Raw genomic sequence first — 21,291 nt, forward strand, 5'->3', positions numbered from 1 at the left:
TTCTCTGGCTCACTTGTTGACGTTGCATAAAACTCCCCATTAAGAGATGCTTTGGGTATGACATTAAAAACATGCTAAATGTGGGTGGTTGAGTAACATGGAAATATGCTAATATTGGTTGGTAGTGGCTAGTTTATTAAAACCAAGTGTGGATTGCAGTCACTGGCCACATACAATTTTGTTTTTAAAGTTAAGGAAACAATTCTTTACTTCTGTCAAGAAATACATCCATAATGTTACTCCTCAAACCATTTGTTCTGTCCTGCTGGATATCCTAGTGAGGAATGTTCCAATTGCTTAAGCCATAATTAGACTACAAAATGCCATTTACTTGGCTTAGTTTCAGTTTGTGCTAAAATCTGTCACTCATTGTAATTTAGTCATACCGTTTCCTCTTAGTCAGTGCCACTGGTCCAGCCAGTTTAGCATCTTTCAAGTGCATTCCCAGCAACGTACTAGGTAATGTGAACGCTGAGATGCAGCCTGCACTTCCTATCGGACCACTCAACTCGCAGACAGCTGTCCGTCTGAACACCAAGAGACCCTTGGTTGAGTGATTTTAAGGTTGGTATTGGAGGGAAGAGATTCCTAAACTTATCAGAATGTATTTTTTGGTCATGAGGCTGGGCTTCTGACATTAGACTTTTTGTTTGTGATGGGATTTGAGCTGCTATGGCTGTGTTTACACTGAACCTGAGAACCCACTTGTGATTTGTTTTGCTGACTGTCCACATGAAGTTGTGACCCATATCACATCTGCTATGGGGTGGTAGAAATAAACTTAGCAAAAGATCTGAATTGGGCTGCCAGTGTAAACGCAGCCTGAAGTTTCTTCATACTTGGCATAGACCAATGGTCAACATCTGGATTCCACACATCCTAACACATCCTGGTGTTTAGGAAAGTGGTGGAGGGTCAATGGTATGAGCTCTTTTTAAAGGGGGAAATATGCATTTCAAACATTAAAGTTGCCACCCCACCACTGCTTTGGTAAATGGCTGAGGGATGGGACTGAATGTAACTAGTATAAATAGTGGTAAAACAAGCTTATTGGTTCTGATGGGTTAAGACTGAACTAAAATGATGCATTTATAAGTAATCAATGAATTTAAAAGTACTAAAATTGATGTAGCAATTGCTTCTAAGGGAAGTAGTTTGTTTCCTTCAGTAACATAATGTTCTCTCCAGTCATTGTTGCAGTGCTGAATTTTTCTGGTCAGCTGACATAGTTCAGGGCTTGGTGGTTGTCAGGTATGTTGTGCTGGAACAAAAGCCTGCACACACTGACCTTCAACCTGGGCCAGTATTCACAAAGCCTCCTGAAGTAGGAGACCTGAGAGGTATACTACAAAACAGAATCAATGAGTTAAGCAGTTAACTTTGATCAACAACTAGACATAACTATAGATTTTTATGCTAAACTTAAATGTTTTTATGTTAATTAGTCCATGCCCATTTGAAGCTTATCTTCCAAAAAAATGTCAAGTTATTTCAGAATATTTAGGCAATTTAGCTGGCGAACTTATTGATCCTCCTTTGTAGAATAGTGGTCTGCTCTTGGATTTAGATCATAAATAAGATGGGGATCTGATCCTAGACCAGCACTCCTTCTCTGAGACGCCCTAATTCAATGTATCTTTGCCAACTTACCCTCAAGTCCCTTGAAGTGGTGTCTAACAGGTCATTTATTTCCTCACTCAGACTACGTTTAAATCAAATGTTATTTGTCACATGCTTCATAAACAAGTGTGGACTAAAAGTGAAATGCTTACTTACGGGACCTTCCTAACAACGCAGAGAGAAAAATAGAGAAATAATAGAAAAATAAAAACAAGGAATATATACATAATGTGTCATAACTTGGCTATTTACATGGGGTAAGTACTGAGTCGATGTGCAGGGATTTGAGGTAAATATGCCTACTAGAAAGTGTGTGCCCTCAGGCCTGGAGAGAAGCAATAGTCATTCCACTACCTAAGAATAGTAAAGCCCCCTTTACTTGCTCAAATAGCTGACCAATCAGCCTGTTACCAAACATTAGTAAACTTTTGGAAAAAATGGTGTTTGACCAGATCCAATGATATTTTACCATAACCAAATTGACAGACTTTCAGCACACTTATAGGAAAGGACATTCACCACGCACAGCACTTATACAAATGACTGATGATTGGCAGAGAAATTGATGATAAAAATATTGTGGGGGCTGTTTTGTTAGACTTCAGGGCAGCTTTTGACATTATCGATCTTAGTCTGCTGCTGGAAAAAAACGTATGTGTTATGGCTTTACACCCCCTTGCTATATTGTGGATAAAGATTTACCTGTCTAACAGAACACAGAGTGTGTTCTTTAATGGAAGCCTCCAACATCAAGGTAGAATCAGAGGTCTCTTCACAGTCCCCAAGTCCAGAATAGACTATGGGAGGCGCACAGTACTACATAGAGCCATGACTACATGGAACTCTATTCGACAGCAGGTAACTGATGCAGCAGTAGAATCACATTTAAAAATCAGATAAAAATACAGCTGATGGAACAGTGGAGACTGTGAAGAGACACACACAAAGGTACAGACACTCGCATAAACACACAAGCGCTATCACACACACTCTACACACATGTACGTTGTAATATTGTTGTATGGTGGTATATACATTTTGTATTGTAGATATATAGTGGTGTAATAATATATGATGTACTGTTTTATCTTTTGTTTTATATGTAATGTAAGTGTCTTAATGTGTTTGGACCCCAAGAAGAGTAGCTGCAGCCTTGGCAGGAACTAATGGGGATCCTTAATAAACTCCAGGAAGAGTAGCTGCTGCCTTGGCAGGAACTAATGGGGATCCTTAATAAACTCCAGGAAGAGTAGCTGCTGCCTTGGCAGGAACTAATGGAGATCCTTAATAAACTCCAGGAAGAGTAGCTGCTGCCTTGGCAGGAACTAATGGGGATCCCTAATAAACTCCAGGAAGAGTAGCTGCTGCCTTGGCAGGAGCTAATGGGGATCCCTAATAAACTCCAGGAAGAGTAGCTGCTGCCTCGGCAGGAACTAATGGGGATCACTAATAAATACAAAATACAAACATGTACATATTGGTAGGAATATAAAGTAACTAGGCAACAGGATAGATAATAAACAGCAGCAGGTGCTGGTGCTCTCATGCATGGTTCAATGTTGCTTGCCTCGAAGTGAGCATAAAAGGCATTTAGCTGGTCTGGTTGGCTCACGTCCCTGGGAAGTGTCCCTGGGTTTCCCTTTGTCAGAGCCAGTGTAGTAGGATTCAATCTTAGTCCTCTATTGATGTTTTGACTGTTTGATGGCTCATCGGAAAACGTAGAGGGATTTCTTATAAGTGTCCAGATTAGTGTCCTGCACTTTGAAAGCGGCAGCTCTAGCCTTTAGCTCAATGAGGATGTTGCCTGTAATCTATGGCTTCTGGTTGGGATATGTATGTATGGTCACTGTGGGGACGACAACGTCGTCGATGCACTTAATAATGAAGCCGGTGACGGATGTGATAAACTCCTCGATGCCATCGGATGAATCCTGGGACATATTCCAGTCTATGCTGGTGAAACAGTCCTGTAGCTTAGTTTACACAGGCAGCCCAATTCTACCATTTTTGGCAAAAGATCTGATCTGATTGGTCAAAGGACCAATAATTGTCCAAAAGACCAATAATTGGGCAAAAGGTCAGAGTTTGGCTGTCTGTGAAAACGCAGCGTTGAGGAAGATCTCAATTGCATATGCCTTGCGTCCTCTCTCCTTTTTTCCTTCCCAAAACCCATTGGAGGAGAATGTCAAAGGAGCAGGACATCTGGTTTTCTCATCCAATAGCTTCTGATAAGGAAACGAGGAGAGAGGACACAAGGTGTATGGAATCTCCCATAGACTTTCAGGAATCTGAAGTGTCCTTGAGCAAGGCCTAATTAGTCTGTCAGTCAATTGCAGCCCCACCACTTGGTTTTCTATAAAGCAGAGGGATAGGGCTGGAGAAATGTAAGATCTCATTCTTTGAATGAGCTATGGATGAAATGACTGACAGCCAATAAGATCAGCATATTTAGAAGTTATACAGGACAGTGTTTGTAACTTTTAAAACTGAATTCTTAGAATATATTTTCTTTGCATACCATCCCCACATACAAATGAACAGGTCATAGTTTTCACCCTGTAACACTGAAACCCAATGAGGGTAAATTAGGTTAGTCTTGAAATTCCTCAGGCTTGGAATTACTGCTTAAAGGCCCAATGCAGTCGTTTTTATATCAATACCACATTTCTGGGTAACATTTGGTACCTTACTGTAATAGATTATCCCATTAAAATGGGCAAAAATGGCTTTTTATCAGAAAAATATTTCTCAAGCAAGGACTGTATGGGAGTGGTCTGAGTGGGGAGGGGAAATCTGAAAACTAGCTGTTATTGACAGAGAAGTCACCATAACAATGTGTGTTGGAACTGGAAAAGAATGAGACATTACGCAAAAACAACACGGATGTCCACATTCATAACATTCTAACCTTGATGTGTTGATGTCCTGTTGACTTTTACAAAGACTACAATAATTTAAGTTGTGTTACTACAAGCACATTTACAAATGTTTGGTCATTGTCTCAATATTGATCCTGTTTTGTAAAATAAGAGTGTGTTTGTCTGTGTTTCATGTTTGTGATTGTCCTCTAACTGACCTCCATTTCTGTCTCCAGAGGCCCAAGCTTCCTTCGACACACATCCCTGTGTGAAAAGCTCTGATGTTGATCCAAGTTTTTCTGGGGCACCTGGTTGTGGCCCTAGGTCTGCTCCTGCCCTACCCTGTCTGTGAGGCCACCTCTCTGGGTGCAGTGGTCAATGTTGTCCCTCTAGAGAAGAGTGGAGGAAATATGGTGAGATTACACATTGTTAATTACCAATGCTGTCAGCTTTTAACACTGTGTGTTAGGAATTTCAGGATTGACCTAAAATATGCACTGCGATAATGATAGGCTTTCTATGTTATGATGCACATGTGCGCAGTATTCAAATTAATTACAAATCCATGTTGATTGGTTCTGTCACGAATATCTCCGAAGGTGGCTCCCCTTCCCGTTCGGGTGGCGCTCATCGGTCGTCGTCGCCGGTCTACTAGCTGTTACCGATCCCTTTTCCCCTTTTCGTTTTGTTTGATCTAATTGGTTTAACCTGTTCCTTGTTTTGTGTTGGGATTATTTAAATTCAGTTAGCCCGCCTGTGTTCGGGCTTGTTTGCTGTTTTTGGTCCAGGAGTGTTCCTGTCTTTTGGACTTTCCGCTGTACAGCGTATGTACCAGTGTAGAACATTTTGGAGTTTGTGCGCTGTGATTGTACGGAATAAAGTGTTTTTCCCAATTCTTCTGCGCCTGACTCCACACCCATCACTCTTAAGCCTGACTCCACACCCATCACTCTTAAGCCTGACTCCACACCCATCACTCTTAAGCCTGACTCCACACCCATCACTCTTAAGCCTGACTCCACACCCATCACTCTTAAGCCTGACTCCACACCCATCACTCTTAAGCCTGACAGGTTCTTGCTGTACCTCCCAGCTGTAAACACACAGCCCCTCCAGGTTACTTACTACACTGGTATTTTACAGTCTCTGTTGTTTTCATTGTTTTTGTTTGTTTCAATTTACTTGATAAAATGGTAAATAGCCAATAATTACAGTGTGGTTTAGGCACCAATAACAGGTAGACAGTGATTGTGCTGAATTCCGAAAAGCAAGTTCCTCACTGTTACCATGTAATTAATTATATGACCTCCTGACCTCACGTCACCTTTGGCAGGTGAGGGCCCACTACACCGTGATCTCTGCCCTTCCCTGTCCTACGTTCTCCGGAGTGTGTCAGACAGGGGAAGACTGTGTCGTGCATACCACCTCATTACCCTACACAGGACAGAAGCCCGCCTCAGGCTGGTGTGTCCGCCAATGGCAGAGGACCATTCCCAGCAACTACAAGGCCAACGTGAATGTGGGGTATGTGATTCGCTGAGAGACCTGTTATTATTATTACACGGTGACCATTTGATGTGCTTTTGTAGAACATCTATAGAATCAATACACACTGACTGGTCATGTTCAGCGCTAGCTTCCGCAACATTGAAGACCGTAAGGTTTCATGAGTTGGTTTCATAATGGTGAAAATGTTACACAAACTTACTTCAATGCAGTTGGTCATTAGACCTCCTCAGTCCTCACAATTCAGAACATTAATGTATAATGCAGTTTCATGACTGATCATTCTTACTTTATATCATATGCATTATGTTGTCTATGTGTTATATAGCAACCATTTTGCAGGTTATGTCACACCATTTCAGGAAAAGTGAAAAACAAACATACTTATTTGACTCCCCTGTAACTGTGAATTAGGTCCAACGTGAATGTGTTTCTGTTCTTGTGGGCTGGACCCTCCAACCAGTCTAACCCATTGAGACTAAACCAGCCCCCTTACTGCAGCCTGCCTCCTCCTCTCAGGTAACTCAACTCGCTGTAACCTGGACCTGAGTCTTGAACTGCACATAAAAACATTACTCTGTTTACTCTAGTCTACACATTCTCACGGTTTTGACTGTTGATATGTAGTGTGATTTATTTGGTCATGATGACTGATACATTTTGACCCTTTTCTCTCTTTGTCCTTCTCTCCCTTTCTCTCCTCTTTCGTTTTCTCCTTCCTTCCTTCTTTCTTTCTTTCTTTCTTTCTTTCTTTCTTTCTTTCTTTCCTTCCTTCCTTCCTTCCTACCTTCCTTCCTTCCTTCCTCAGCACCGTTATCCCTTTCCATACTGTTTTCTTTCTCCTCTGTATCTCATCCCGATTGTCAAGCTCTTCGGTTCCGCTATAGCCTCTTCAAGTCTCTCAAAACAGGGTCCCAGTCCTCAAACTGCCTGTGTGTCTGACTTATTGTTTGTAAGATACACTACTGTCCAAAAGTTTGGGGTCACTTAGAAATGTCCTTGTTTTTTAAAGAAAAGCACATTTTTTACCATTAAAATAATATCAAATTGATCAGAAATGCAGTGTAGACATTGTTAATGTTGTAAATGACTATCGTAGCTGGAAACCGGAAGGTTGCAAGTTCAAACCCCTGAGCTGACAAGGTACAAATCTGTCGTTCTGCCCCTGAACAGGCAGTTAACCCACTGTTCCTAGGCCGTCATTGAAAATAAGAATTTGTTCTTAACTGACTTGACTAGTTAAATAAAGGTTAAAAAAATATTTAAAAAATAAAAAAACAAACGGCTGATTTTTTAATGGAATATCTACACAGGCGTACAGAGGTCCATTATCAGCAACCATCACTCACTCCTGTGTTCCAATGGCACGTTGTGTTAGCTAATCCAAGTTTATCATTTTAAAAGGCTAATTAATCATTAGAAAACCCTTTTGCAATTGTGTTAGCACAGCTGAAAACTGTTGTTCTGATTAAAGAAGCAATAAAACTGGCCATCTTTAGACTAGTTGAGTATCTGGACCACCAGCATTTGCGGGTTCGATTACAGGCTCAAAATGTCCAGAAACAAAGGACTTGCTTCTAAAACTCGTCAGTCTATTCTTGTTCTGAGAAATGAAGGCTATTCCATGTGAGAAATTGCCAAGAAACTGAAGATCTCATACAACGCTGTGTACTACTCCCTTCACAGAACAGGGCAAACTGGCTCTAACCAGAATAGAAAGAGTGGGAGGCACCGGTGCACAACTGAGCAAGAGGACAAGTACATTAGTGTCTCTAGTTTGAGAAACAGACTCCTCACAAGTCCTCAACTGGCAGCTTCATTAAATAGTATCCGCAAAACTCCAGTCTCAATGTCAACAGTGAAGAGGCAACTCCGGGATGCTGGCCTCCTAGGCAGAGTTGCAAAGAAAAAGCCATATCTCAGACTGGCCAATAAAAATAAAATATTAAGATGAGCAAAAGAACACAGACACTGGACAGAGGAACTCTGCCTTGAAGGCCAGCGTCACGGAGTCACCTCTTCACTGTTGACGTTGAGACTGGTGTTTTGCGGGTACTATTTAATGACGCTGCCAGGAGGAATATATATATATAATAAAGTGGTGAGAAAAACTCTTAAGTTACATATGATATTAACTGAGTGTGTATTCTTGTGTCAGGGCTCGTGTGAACTGCCCACATCACTTCCCACTGACGGTGAAGGACCTGGATGGGGACACAGTGCTCTGTCGCTTTGCCCAGGCTGACCTTGGAGAATGCCTTGACTGCCCCCAGTACAACTTTCTGAAGATGGAGGAGGTGAGTCTTAACTTCTCTGTGTCTTTGTGTTGGTCCACACAGCAGTGACTGTTACGATGCCCCAAACCGCCAAGAAAAGGTGCAAGAAAGAGAACCGTGTAGGATTTCATTCCTATCCAGAGAAATATCAAACGGAATCGGTCATTATGGATGCATCATGTACCATCTAAATGTGCAGGGAGGTTAAACCAGTTTAGAGTTATTTGTTGGACTTGTTTTTTTTTTAGGGCTAGACTTTCGGCTTCAGGCATGTGCTCTGTGGAAAACAAAGAACAATTGTTTTCAAATAAACGTTGTTGAATTTGTTTAAATTGCTACTTCATAGGAGACGTGTACACTGTTGTACAACGGTAAATCGTCCGCTGGCCAATACTCTGTGCAGCTGATGGTGGAGGACTTTTCACGCCAAACCCAAACCAACAAACCCAAAGCACTCAGTTCCATCCCACTGCACCTGTCCCTTACAGGTGAGACTGACACACACAAACTATTTCACGCGGTCTTCTCTTTATTGATGGGCCTGTTTTAGGGGGAAATGAATCAGGTATATTCTGCTGGTCTGTTCTCAATAACTCTACATACTGGACTCTATAATGTAGCTGTGTTGTTCAGTCTTGATCTGAGGCACCCTGGGATTGATTTATCAAGCGCTCTTGAAAAATACAATTTCAACACAGTAGTTAGTAATGGATGAATTACCCATATTTATGTACCGGTAGGAACATTTTATATTGAGATACACCCAAAGTTCTTGAAAAGGAGCAATCATATACAGTATGATACCTGAAGGAGGTTAAAAAGAAAGTTGTTTAAAACTAAATAACCTTAACTTTTGTCTTGTTCTTGGTTTCAGTGGAGGAGGCGTCCTCAAGCTGCACTGCTGAGCCGGTCACTACAGGACTGACACCAACAGGGGGAGCCACCATCTACGTTCTGCCCTATGAGCAGATCAACGTGTCTGTCACCTTTCATTCTGACCTAGAGAGGTGTGTTATACTACTCAACCTAGAGGTGTGTTATACTACTGAACCTAGAGAGGTGTGTTATACTACTGAACCTAGAGGTGTGTTATACTACTGAACCTAGAGGTGTGTTATACTACTCAACCTAGAGGTGTGTTATACTACTCAACCTAGATAGGTGTGTTATACTACTCAACCTAGAGGTGTGTTATACTACTCAACCTAGAGGTGTGTTATACTACTCAACCTAGAGAGGTGTGTTATACTACTCAACCTAGAGGTATGTTATACTACTCAACCTAGAGGTGTGTTATACTACTCAACCTAGAGGTGTGTTATACTACTCAACCTAGAGGTGTGTTATACTACTGAACCTAGAGGTGTGTTATACTACTCAACCTAGAGGTGTGTTATACTACTCAACCTAGAGGTGTGTTATACTACTCAACCTAGAGGTGTGTTATACTACTCAACCTAGAGAGGTGTGTTATACTACTCAACCTAGAGGTGTGTTATACTACTCAACTTAGAGGTGTGTTATACTACTCAACCTAGAGGTGTGTTATACTACTCAACCTAGAGGTGTGTTATACTACTGAACTTTTCCATGAGTTTCCCTCCTTTTGTGTTATGTTTCTCTCGTCTCTCTCTCTCTCTCAGTTGTGTGTAAAAGTTACAAACGGGTTGTTTTCAAAACTTTCATCAGGGATTTCTAATGGAGAAGTTAGTCAGTTGCTGTGCATATTTCTACTGTGTTGACTGTGTTTGCGGTATGTCTCTTCTTCAGCGTGTCAGAAATAGTGGTGGTTGGTCCCCCTGGCCTCTTCAGGACAGCGCTGGAAACCAAGGGTTCCCTAGCCACCATGAATCTCACATGGGTCCGGAGCCCCAGTAACATGCCCCCCCCTCTTTTGCCCCTTTGTTTCCTGGCCAACACCAACAGGTAACTTTTTGTCAACAACCAATAATGTTTTGGCATATGTTATAACCAACCTGTCTGATGTACTTTACACAACCTGTTTTCTTCACAGTTTGCAGTCTGAACCCAGATGTGTGTGGCTTTACCAAAGTAAGGACAAGAACAATCACAGTTCTTCCACTCTTTGTGTGTGTGTGTGTGTGTGTGTGTGTGTGTGTGTGTGTGTGTGTGTGTGTGTGTGTGTGTGTGTGTGTGTGTGTGTGTGTGTGTGTGTGTGTGTGTGTGTGTGTGTGTGTGTGTGTGTGTGTGTGTGTGTGTCCAAGAGTAAGCATGGTGAAAGGATTGTTTCTTAGTTGTTTACAGTGGTGAAAGGATCGTTTCTTGTTGTTTACAGTGGTGAAACAGGTAAAGGTTTATTTGTGACAAAATATGTTCATAATATACACCTTTTTTCTGTTCCAGGACAGATGGAGTTTCTTAGTTGTTTACAGTGGTGAAAGCGGGGTGAGGTAAAGGTGCAATATTTGGACAAAATATGTTCATAATATACACCTTTTTTTCTGTTCCAGGACAGATGGAGACCTTTCCCACTGGAACAGGTATAGAACACACTGTGTAGTTGATATCCACGACTGGCTGGCTGACCTACCCTAACCCTTACCCTAACCCAGGTTCCTATCCAGATCCCTCCTCTCTTCACCATAACCCTAACCCAGGTTCCTATCCAGATCCCTCCTCTCTTCACCATAACCCTAACCCAGGTTCCTATCCAGATCCCTCCTCTCTTCACCATAACCCTAACCCAGGTTCCTATCCAGATCCCTCCCCTCTTCACCATAACCCTAACCCAGGGTTCCTATCCAGATAACCCTAACCCAGGTTCCTCCAGATCCCTCCTCTTCACCATAACCCTAACCCAGGTTCCTATCCAGATCCCTCCTCTCTTCACCATAACCCTAACCCAGGTTCCTATCCAGATCCCCCTCTTCACCTCTAACCCAGGTTCCTATCCAGATCCCTCCTCTCTTCACCATAACCCTAACCCAGGTTCCTATCCAACCCTTCACCATAACCCAGGTTCCTATCCAGATCCCTCCTCTCTTCACCATAACCCTAACCCAGGTTCCTATCCAGATCCCTCCTCTCTTCACCATAACCCTAACCCAGGTTCCTATCCAGATCCCTCCTCTCTTCACCATAACCCTAACCCAGGTTCCTATCCAGATCCCTCCTCTCTTCACCATAACCCTAACCCAGGTTCCTATCCAGATCCCTCCCCTCTCTTCACCATAACCCTAACCCAGGTTCCTATCCAGGTAACCCAGGTTCCTATCCAGATCCCTAACCCAGGTTCCTTCAGATCCCTCCCATAACCCAGGTTCCTATCCGAACCCTAACCCAGGTTCCTATCCAGATCCCCCCTCTTCTTCAGGTTCCTATCCAGATCCCTCCTCTCTTCACCCCTAACCCAGGTTCCTATCCAGATCCCTCCTCTCTTCACCATAACCCTAACCCAGGTTCCTATCCAGATCCCTCCCTCTTCACCTTCAGGTTCCTATCCAGACCCTAACCCAGGTTCCTATCCAGATCCCTCCCTCTTCACCATAACCCTAACCCAGGTTCCTATCCAGATCCCTCCTCTTCACCTTCAGGTTCCTATCCAATCCCCCTCTCTTCACCTAACCCTAACCCAGGTTCCTATCCAGATCCCTCCCTCTTCACCATAACCCTAACCCAGGTTCCTATCCAGATCCCTCCCTCTTCACCATAACCCTAACCCAGGTTCCTATCCAGATCCCTCCTCTCTTCACCTAACCCTAACCCAGGTTCCTATCCAGATCCCTCCTCTCTTCACCATAACCCTAACCCAGGTTCCTATCCAGAGGTTCCCCAGATCCCTCCTCTCTTTCATAACCCTAATAGGTTCCTACCCATAAACCCAGGTTCCTATCCAGATCCCCCTCTTCACCTCTTCAGGTTCCTATAACCCTAACCCAGGTTCCTATCCAGATCCCTCCTCTCTTCACCATAACCCTAACCCAGGTTCCTATCCAGATCCCTCCCCTCTTCACCATAACCCTAACCCAGGTTCCTATCCAGATCCCTCCTCTCTTCACCATAACCCTAACCCAGGTTCCTATCCAGATCCCTCCTCTCTTCACCATAACCCTAACCCAGGTTCCTATCCAGATCCCTCCTCTCTTCACCATAACCCTAACCCAGGTTCCTATCCAGATCCCTCCCCTCTTCACCATAACCCTAACCCAGGTTCCTATCCAGATCCCTCCTCTCTTCACCATAACCCTAACCCAGGTTCCTATCCAGATCCCTCCTCTCTTCACCATAACCCTAACCCAGGTTCCTATTACACTGATACATCACACTCTTTTTCTTCTTTATTCATGTTTTGTTTAGTCTGATATTTCGTTTTTCTTTTCATTTATACAATGTGGGTCCTTAGAAAGCTCTATGTCCCATGTATGATTATTAGTCTCCTTCCAGAGCTGACATGTGGGGAGACTGAGATGCATCTGGTTCTCCCCATTTCCACCCTGAAGAACCTGATTGTGTCAGAGCTCCAGCTCAACCATCCTTCCTGTAGTGTCACGTCCAACTCCACCCATGTGATGGCCCGCATCTCCCTGACTGGCTGCGGCACTAAGAGAGTGGTACGAGACTCCGCCCACTGTATCAAATGCAAAACTTACATTGGCTCCGTCCCAGTAGTGGTGCATGAGTAAAATAACTGGAAAAGCCAAGCGAGAGAAAATGCCATATTACATCCTACATGTTGTGATAATTGCGTTGTTTGCTCTATAACCTGTTAGTTCATATGCCTTGCCACTGTGATATATAGGCCTAAGACCGAGACAATAAGAAGACACAGTGGCAGAATAAATTCAACCACACCTTTGTTTCATCACAAAACCAGAAAGAAACCTCTGTCCGATGAAGTCCACAAAGCATAGTGCATATAACAAACAGTTACATGACCTACAGCATGGTCAAGCAAGGTAATGTTGGGGCGGCAGGTAGCCTAGTGGTTACAGCATTGGACTAGTAACTGAAAGGTTGCAAGATCAAATCCCCGAGCTGACAAGGTAAAAATCTGTAGTTCTGCCGATGAACAAGGCAGTTACAACTATTGATTTAGAACCACAGAGAACCGCAAGTCGCAAACAAAGTAGGAGCTGCCTCCACTATTCCAGCACCATTTCAATTTCAACATTTCCACATCATCGAATCAGCCCTGCTTAGTCTAATACAGTGAAAACTTAAAGATACCAAAAACAATTTAGTCCAATCAACGTAAGCTAAATATGATGTGGCTGTCCATAGTTCTGATTTGTGTGTGTGTGTGTACAGTTGAAGTCGGAAGTTTACATACACCTTAGCCAAATACATTTAAACTCAGCTTTTCACAATTCCTGACATTTAATCCTAGTAAAAATTCCCTGTCTTCGGTCAGTTAGGATCACCACTTTATTTTAAGAATGTGCAATGTCAGAATAATAGTAGAGAGAATGATTTATTTCAGCTTTTATTTCTTTCATCACATTCCCAGTGGGTCAGAAGTTTACATACACTCAGTTAGTATTTGGTAGCATTGCCTTTAAATTGTGTAACTTGGGTCAAACATTTTGGGTAGTCTTCCACAAGATTCCCACAATAAGTTGGGTGAATTTTGGCCCATTCCTCCTGACAGAGCTGGTGTAACTGAGTCAGGTTTGTAGGCCTCCTTGCTTGCACACGCTTTTTCAGTTCTGCCCACAAATGTTCTATAGGATTGAGGTCAGGGCTTTGTGATGCCCACTCCAATACCTTGACATTGTTGTCCTAAAGCCATTTTGCCACAACTTTGGAAGTACACTTGTTGTCATTGTCCATTTGGAAGACCCATTTACGACCAATCTTTAACTTCCTGACTGAGGTCTTGAGATGTTGCTTCAATATATCCACATAATTTTCCTTCTCATGATGCTCTCTATTTTGTGAAGTGCACCAGTCCCTCCTGCAGCAAAGCACCCCCACAAGATGATGCTGCCACCCCCGTGCATCACGGTTGGGATGGTATTCTTTGGCTTGCAAGCCTCCCCCTTTTTCCTCCAAACATAACGACGGTCATTATGGCCAAACAGTTATATTTTTGTTTCATCAGACTAGAGGACATTTCTTCAAAAAGTACGATCTTTGTCCCCATGTGCAGTTGCAAACCGTAGTCTGGCTTTTTTAATGGCGGTTTTGGAGCAGTGACTTCTTCCTTGCTGAGCAGCCATTCCGGTTATGTCGATATAAGATTTGTTTTACTGTGGATATAGATAATATTGTACCTGTTTCCTCCAGAATCTTCACAAGGTCCTTTGCTGTTGTTCTGGGATTGATTTGCACTTTTCGCACCAAAGTACGTTCATCTCTAGGAGACAGAAGGTGTTTCCTTCCTGATCGGTATGACGGCTGCATGGTCCCATGGTGTTTATACTTGCGTACTATTGTTTGTACAGTTGAACGTGGTACCTTCAGGCGTTTGGAAATTGCTCCCAAGGATGAACCAGACTTGTGGAGGTCTACAATATTTTTTCTGAGGTCTTGGCTGATTGCTGTTGATTTTCCCATGATGTCAAGCAAAGAGGCACTGAGTTTGAAGGTAGGCCTTGAAATACATCCACAGGCACACCTCCAATTGACTCAAATGATGTCAATTAGCCTATCAGAAGCTTCTAAAGCCATGACATCATTTTCTGGAATTTTCCAAGCTGTTTAAAGGCACAGTCAACTTAGTGTATGTACACTTCTGACCCACTGGAATTGTGATACAGTGAATTATAAGTGAAATAATCTGTCTGTAAACAATTGTTGGAAAAATAGATGCACAAAGTAGATGTCCTAACCGACTTGCCAAAACTATAGTTTGTTAACAAGAAATTTGTGGAGTGGTTGAAAAACTAGTTTTAATGACTCCAACCTAAGTGTATGTAAACTTCCGACTTCAACTGTATGTGTTCTTGCAAGTAGAAAAAACATGTTGACCCAGCCTACTTGCAGAGAAATGTCAATGCCATCCTCCTCTCATGTTGACGAAACAGTCTATGATTCTGTCATACAGTACATGCTTTTAGTTTTTGTTGTCCTAGGCTACCTGACTAAAATACTTGCTCGCTAGCCTAACTTTCATGTAATGATGAGCCAGCTAGTTAACATTAGCCTACTACATTTAGCTACATATTGAACTTCCATGCTCTCAGGCCGGGGACACAATGTATGGTTGGTTGGATAAGAATCACTGTTATAATCATTGGCCAGTAAGGATAATTAAGTAAAACTACAAGTCCAAATCTCTATCTTCATCTATGGCTAATTTAAGAACGGGACAATTTTAGCTAGCTAGCTAGCCACTCGAGGACAACAGTGCAACAAGATGCAACAAACCCATTTTTTTCTGTCAATAACGTTTTGCTCTCGATGTGATGTGATTGGTGTGAAGCCAATTCCAAACTGGCCTCTCTGGACCTTTTATTTTTGGTGTGCCTGGACCATTCACAGTTTTGAGCTCACTCAGTTTAGCTCAACGCTGATTGGCTATCATTTTATACTTTTTTTTTTAATCAAGGGAGACCAAATGCTTGCTGGTTTCCCTTGCGTTTAATACTACGGGCGGCAACAATGTTATACTTTTTTTAACCAGACAGCATCAGGTAGATGGGCTACACATACAGAGTCAGAGGAGTGCTGTTTCGCTCGCTCGGATGCTTTCACCGGTGAGATACAGAACGTTCAGCCTCTTGCGAATTGAAGGAAAATTATGAAACTCAGATGAAAGATAAATCATTTTATATGTTTTTTTCTTGGTCAGTTTTTTGAGGAAGCCTGGCTTCCCTTTGCATACATGAATGCACGCCACTGCTCCTTCCATAAATCCGTTTTAACAGACTGTCTGCTGTGATGTGTGAACGAACCAGAATATCCACACATGATCCTGTTCCTTTTCTCCTCAGCACTCTGGTTCAGAGATGGTTTACACCAACACCCTGCGAAGTGTACGCAACACTGTCATCAGTCGGCAGCCCACCCTGATTATGTCGCTCGCCTGCCGTTTCCCCGGCGTCGAGGCCAAGGGCCCGCGGTACGCCATCAACATGCCGTCGGAGCAGGAGACCTTCGGCATCATCAAGTTCTGGTTGGAGTTCTACCGGCCTGGGGAGGGGCCCATGGCTAACAGAACTAAAATCCCCAAGTTCCGCCACCTCCTCCCTTTCTCGCAGCGTGTCCGCCGAGAGACGTCGGTCCGCACCGCGAGCAGGCTGGACACACTGGACCTGCATGTGTTCTCCAACACCTCTCTGGACAGGGCAGAGCTGATGGTGGGCAAGTGCATGGAGTCCGAGACAGAAGACATGGCTGACAGCCACTGTATCCTGGATCAGGGGTCAGTGATAGTTTTCTGACATTTTTACCCAATCTTAATTGTTTTTTATTACCCCAAATGGAGTACTTGGGTTCTTAATACAAGCTCTACAATAAGCCATATGAACTGAACAATGCATGGAATTTCAGAAAACTGTCCATTTAACTCAGTTGAGGTGGTAGCAATTTGTCAAGTCGCTATGAAATGGATAGTTTACTGTGATTGCCTCTGTTTTGAAACCGCTTCTCTCACCTACATTAAAAACATGAAATGTCTTCCTTCTTTCTCAGGTGTTCAGCTGGAAATGGAACCCTGGAGATTCTGACTTCAACCCCCACTGTCAGGGTATACCGAATCAACCTGAGCACTATCAAAACTAAAGGAACCACGGTGTGTCTTTCTGGCCATGTATCTCTCTTCGGGGATATGAAGGGTGCTCCCATTTGTCTCTCGGGCATCCGGAACCTGCCAACATGACTATCCAGTTGAGCTAAAGCCCAGGGACTAAAAATAAATAAACTAACTAGTGCCTATATCCCATACTTAAGCAATAATGCACAAGGGGTTGTGCTATATGACCAATATACCAAGGCTAAGGGCTGTTCTTATGCACAACGCAACGCAGAGTGCCTGGATTCAGTCGTTAGCTGTGGTATATTGGCGGCAGGGTAGCCTAGTGGTTAGAGCGTTGGCCTAGTAACCGGAAGGTTGCAAGTTCAAACCCCCGAGCTGACAAGGTACAAATCTGTCGTTTTGCCCCTGAACAGGCAGTTAACCCACTGTTCCTAGGCCGTCATTGAAAATAAGAATTTGTTCTTAACTGACTTGCCTGGTTAAATAAAGGTAAAAAAATATACCACAAACAACAGAGGTTCCTTATTGCTATTATAAACTGGTTACCAATGTAATTAGAGCAGTAAAAATTAATTTTTGTCATACCTGTGGTATACGGTCTGATATACCACAGCTGTCAGGCAATCAGCATTCCCAGTTTATAATATTTAATTTAAAACATGTTTTATTATTGTTATTACTGATTTATCCACTTCAATCCATGTGTCAGTCTGCCACTATGTGTTTGTCCCTTTCAGCTCTGTTTGAATACCAGTATATGTCCATCTGAAAGGCCATCAAATGTGTATAATGCTTATTTCAAATTCTCACAATATGTTTCTCCAAGATTTTTGTGGTCTTGGGTCCGACTCTCTCTAACGACGCTAGCCTATATGATCACATATAGTGTAACAATCAGTAGTACAAGTGTTGCATGTGTAGTTGATCGTGTCTCTTGTCGTCTGCAGATGCACGTGGAGTGTACAGTGTATCTCTGTGTCACCACGAGGCCCTCTCAAAAGTGTCCTGATCAGTGTGACAGGGCCAGCAGCAACAAGGTAATGGTTGACAACGTGCTGACCAGGAGCTACACCGTCCGCTCCGGCCCTGTTAGCCTCGTACCCACCACCGCTGCACTGGCAACTACCACTGTGGTCCCAGCAACCACCCCCACTGGTACCATTACTGCAACAGCAGCACCAACTACAACAGCCTCAAATGGTAGGATTTGTAAACAGGCTCAGCTCAGTCCCGTAGCTTCTATTTATCTTTGGGGGCTTTAGCCCAGCAGTATTCCAACCGATAGGGAAAAGATGACTAGCACTCACCAATAAAGTAGAACTAACCAGTGATATTTACCCTCAATTGGATTCTCTCCTCTACTTTCTCCTACTCTAGCTCCGACTGAGGACTCAAACATGGCAGTGGGCGTGGTCTTGGCTGTCATTCATGTCTTACTTCAAGGCCTGCTTCATCACTGAAGAGAGCAAGGCTTATAATTCCAATGTTGTTAAATTGTAGCTCTCCTGAATTACTGCATACTAATTTACATCATAAGAAGCCAATGGAATTAATGATATGACACACTTCTTACATTGAATGGGTCGTTTTTCAAGATAATCATTTTGTACAGTAAAACTCCCCATGGTGGTTTCTACATTTTCTCTGAGGACATTGGTAGACTTACATTGCATCAAAACTCGAAATTTGTGCATGTAAAGCACGAAACACCGAGAATCTCACTGCTGAAAGGTACTTATCACAGCGGGTGGCATTCCTTCTCTTGCTAGAGCAAAAGCGGTAGCTGCTGCGTGCCAACCTGGTAGCGAGGAACCTACGGCTTCTAGTCAGTGGCCAACAACTTGATTTTGAGCCAATCAGAGATTCGTCATTAGTTACCACAGCCACAAAGTCATAAACCTAAAATGTGATTTTAAACCTAAACTTAACCACACTGCTAACATTATGCCTAACCATAACCTTAAATTAAGACCAGAAAGCAAATGTTTGTTTTCATTAATTTTTATGATGTAGACAATTTTGGACTTTGCGGTAACTAGTGGAAACCCAATCAGAGAGCACCAACCCCCACGTTGGGGAGCCAACAACGGAAAAAAAGGAAAGAGGGCAGTTTTCCGCACATCCTCGGATGAGCCAGTCACACTTCATATGCAATGTAGGCTATGGGATGGAAACTAAGTGCATAGACACAATACTCAATTATTCCCCCAAGCTAGCTAACCAACCACTGTAGTTAGTATTGACATTGTATGTAAATAACAATGGATTCGCTAGTGTCCATGAAACAGCTGCCTGTGTTAGTTGCCGAGTTGTGCAGTTAGCTGCCTAACTTTAGCTACCAAACGTTAGCTAGCTACACTTTTGGCTATGGGCTGGTACTTTGGGATTATGGAGAGTGAATACAATTGTTTCTTCTTCACCTTGCTAGGTAGTTATCTAGCTGTGGCCATCTGGCTAGTAGCAACATAAACACAGATGTCTGGTAATCTAGACCATAAACAAGACGCACGGATATGCATTGCCAAACAAAGCTACTGCCACCTTCTGGTTTGGAGTATTTTAAAAGTCTGAGTGTGTGACGACTTCCAAGGTCTTTGTTATGTGATCACAAAAGAGTGACTGCCGACGCTGTTCAGAGTTTCTAAATACAGTCGGGAGGCAAATGTTTGACAATTTTACCAGGCAAACGTTTGACAATCTTACTGGTGTGTCTGAGATTTAGCTATTTTTAACTGCTGTTTATAACTATTTTCGTCCAAAAATCCTGTTCAAAATGTAATCCTGGAAATGAACATAAAGTAATTGTTTAAAATTTGACCTGGTCATGCATGCACTGTAAAAAATATAAATAAAATCTAGTTTCAACTAATTATTATTAAGTAACTGGTTCCACAGCATTTTTTTTGTTTACTCAACTTTTCGGTCCAAGTGTGACCTGAACAACAAAAAATTACTCAAACTTAGCTCCAATTTGACAAGAATTCAGTCAATTTAAAATTTTCTCAACTTGTCTCATATGTTCATTCAGCTATAAATTATTATTTGGGCAACTATATTTTACACATTTTTACATACAAAAGCGCTGATTGTGTTTGTAACTAGTTCCACAATATTTTTTTTAGGTAAGATGCCCAAATAACATTTGAGAACACGCATAAAGACTGACTTGAAGTACACTGCTCAAAAAAATAAAGGGAACACTAAAATAACACATCCTAGATCTGAATGAATGAAATATTCTTATTAAATACTTTTTTCTTTACATAGTTGAATGTGCTGAAAACAAAATCACACAAAAATGATCAATGGAAATCAAATTGATCAACCCATGGAGGTCTGGATTTGGAGTCACACTCAAAATTAAAGTGGAAAACCACACTACAGGCTGATCCAACTTTGATGTAATGTCCTTAAAATGAGGCTCAGTAGTGTGTGTGGCCTCCACGTGCCTGTATGACCTCCCTACAACGCCTGGGCATGCTCCTGATGAGGTGGCGGATGGTCTCCTGAGGGATCTCCTCCCAGGCCTGGACTAAAGCATCCGCCAACTCCTGGACAGTCTGTTGGTGGATGGAGCGAGACATGATGTCCCAGATGTGCTCAATTGGATTCAGGTCTGGGGAACGGGCGGGCCAGTCCATAGCATCAATGCCTTCCTCTTGCAGGAACTGCTGACTCACTCCAGCCACATGAGGTCTAGCATTGTCTTGTATTATGAGGAACCCAGGGCCAACCGCACCAGCATATGGTCTCACAATGGGTCTGAGGATCTCATCTCGGTACCTAATGGCAGTCAGGCTACCTTTGGCGAGCACATGGAGGGCTGAGCAGCCCCCCAAAGAAATGGCACCCCACACCATGACTGACCCACCACCAAAACGGTCATGCTGGAGGATGTTGCAGGCAGCAGAACGTTCTCCACGGCGTCTCCAGACTCTGTCACGTCTGTCACATGTGCTCAGTGTGAACCTGCTTTCATCAATGAAGAGCACAGGGTGCCAGTGGCGAATTTGCCAATCTTGGTGTTCTCTGGCAAATGCCAAACGTCCTGCACGGTGTTGGGCTGTAAGCACAACCCCCACCTGTGGACGTCTGGCCCTCATATCACCCTCATGAAGTCTGTTTCTGACCGTTTGAACAGACACATGTACATTTGTGGCCTGCTGGAGGTCATTTTGCAGGGCTCTGGCAGTGCTCCTCCTGCTCCTCCTTGCACAAAGGCGGAGGTAGCGGTCCTGCTGCTGGGTTGTTGCCCTCCTACGGCCTCCTCCACGTCTCCTGATGTACTGGCCTGTCTCCTGGTAGCGCCTCCATGCTCTGGACACTACGCTGACAGACACAGCAAACCTTCTTGCCACAGCTCGCATTGATG

General features: G+C 43.1%; 1 protein-coding gene across 1 annotated transcript; it reads left to right on the forward strand.

Moving 5' to 3' along the window:
- The first annotated feature begins 425 nt into the window (after nt 1-425).
- Nucleotides 426-19,802, forward strand: LOC112240664. Its single transcript, XM_042314186.1, has 15 exons — nt 426-564; nt 4,715-4,891; nt 5,812-6,002; nt 6,399-6,503; nt 8,143-8,281; nt 8,607-8,748; nt 9,135-9,267; nt 10,031-10,186; nt 10,275-10,312; nt 10,732-10,761; nt 12,665-12,831; nt 16,156-16,586; nt 16,856-16,955; nt 17,867-18,119; nt 18,297-19,802. The coding sequence occupies exons 2-15, from the start codon at nt 4,760-4,762 to the stop codon at nt 18,377-18,379; spliced, it is 2,100 nt and encodes a 699-aa protein (XP_042170120.1). The 5' UTR covers nt 426-564; nt 4,715-4,759; the 3' UTR covers nt 18,380-19,802.
- The last annotated feature ends 1,489 nt before the right edge of the window (nt 19,803-21,291 follow it).

Source organism: Oncorhynchus tshawytscha, unplaced genomic scaffold (genome assembly GCF_018296145.1).
Source record: "Oncorhynchus tshawytscha isolate Ot180627B unplaced genomic scaffold, Otsh_v2.0 Un_contig_4016_pilon_pilon, whole genome shotgun sequence".
Classification (NCBI taxonomy): Eukaryota; Metazoa; Chordata; class Actinopteri; order Salmoniformes; family Salmonidae; genus Oncorhynchus; species Oncorhynchus tshawytscha.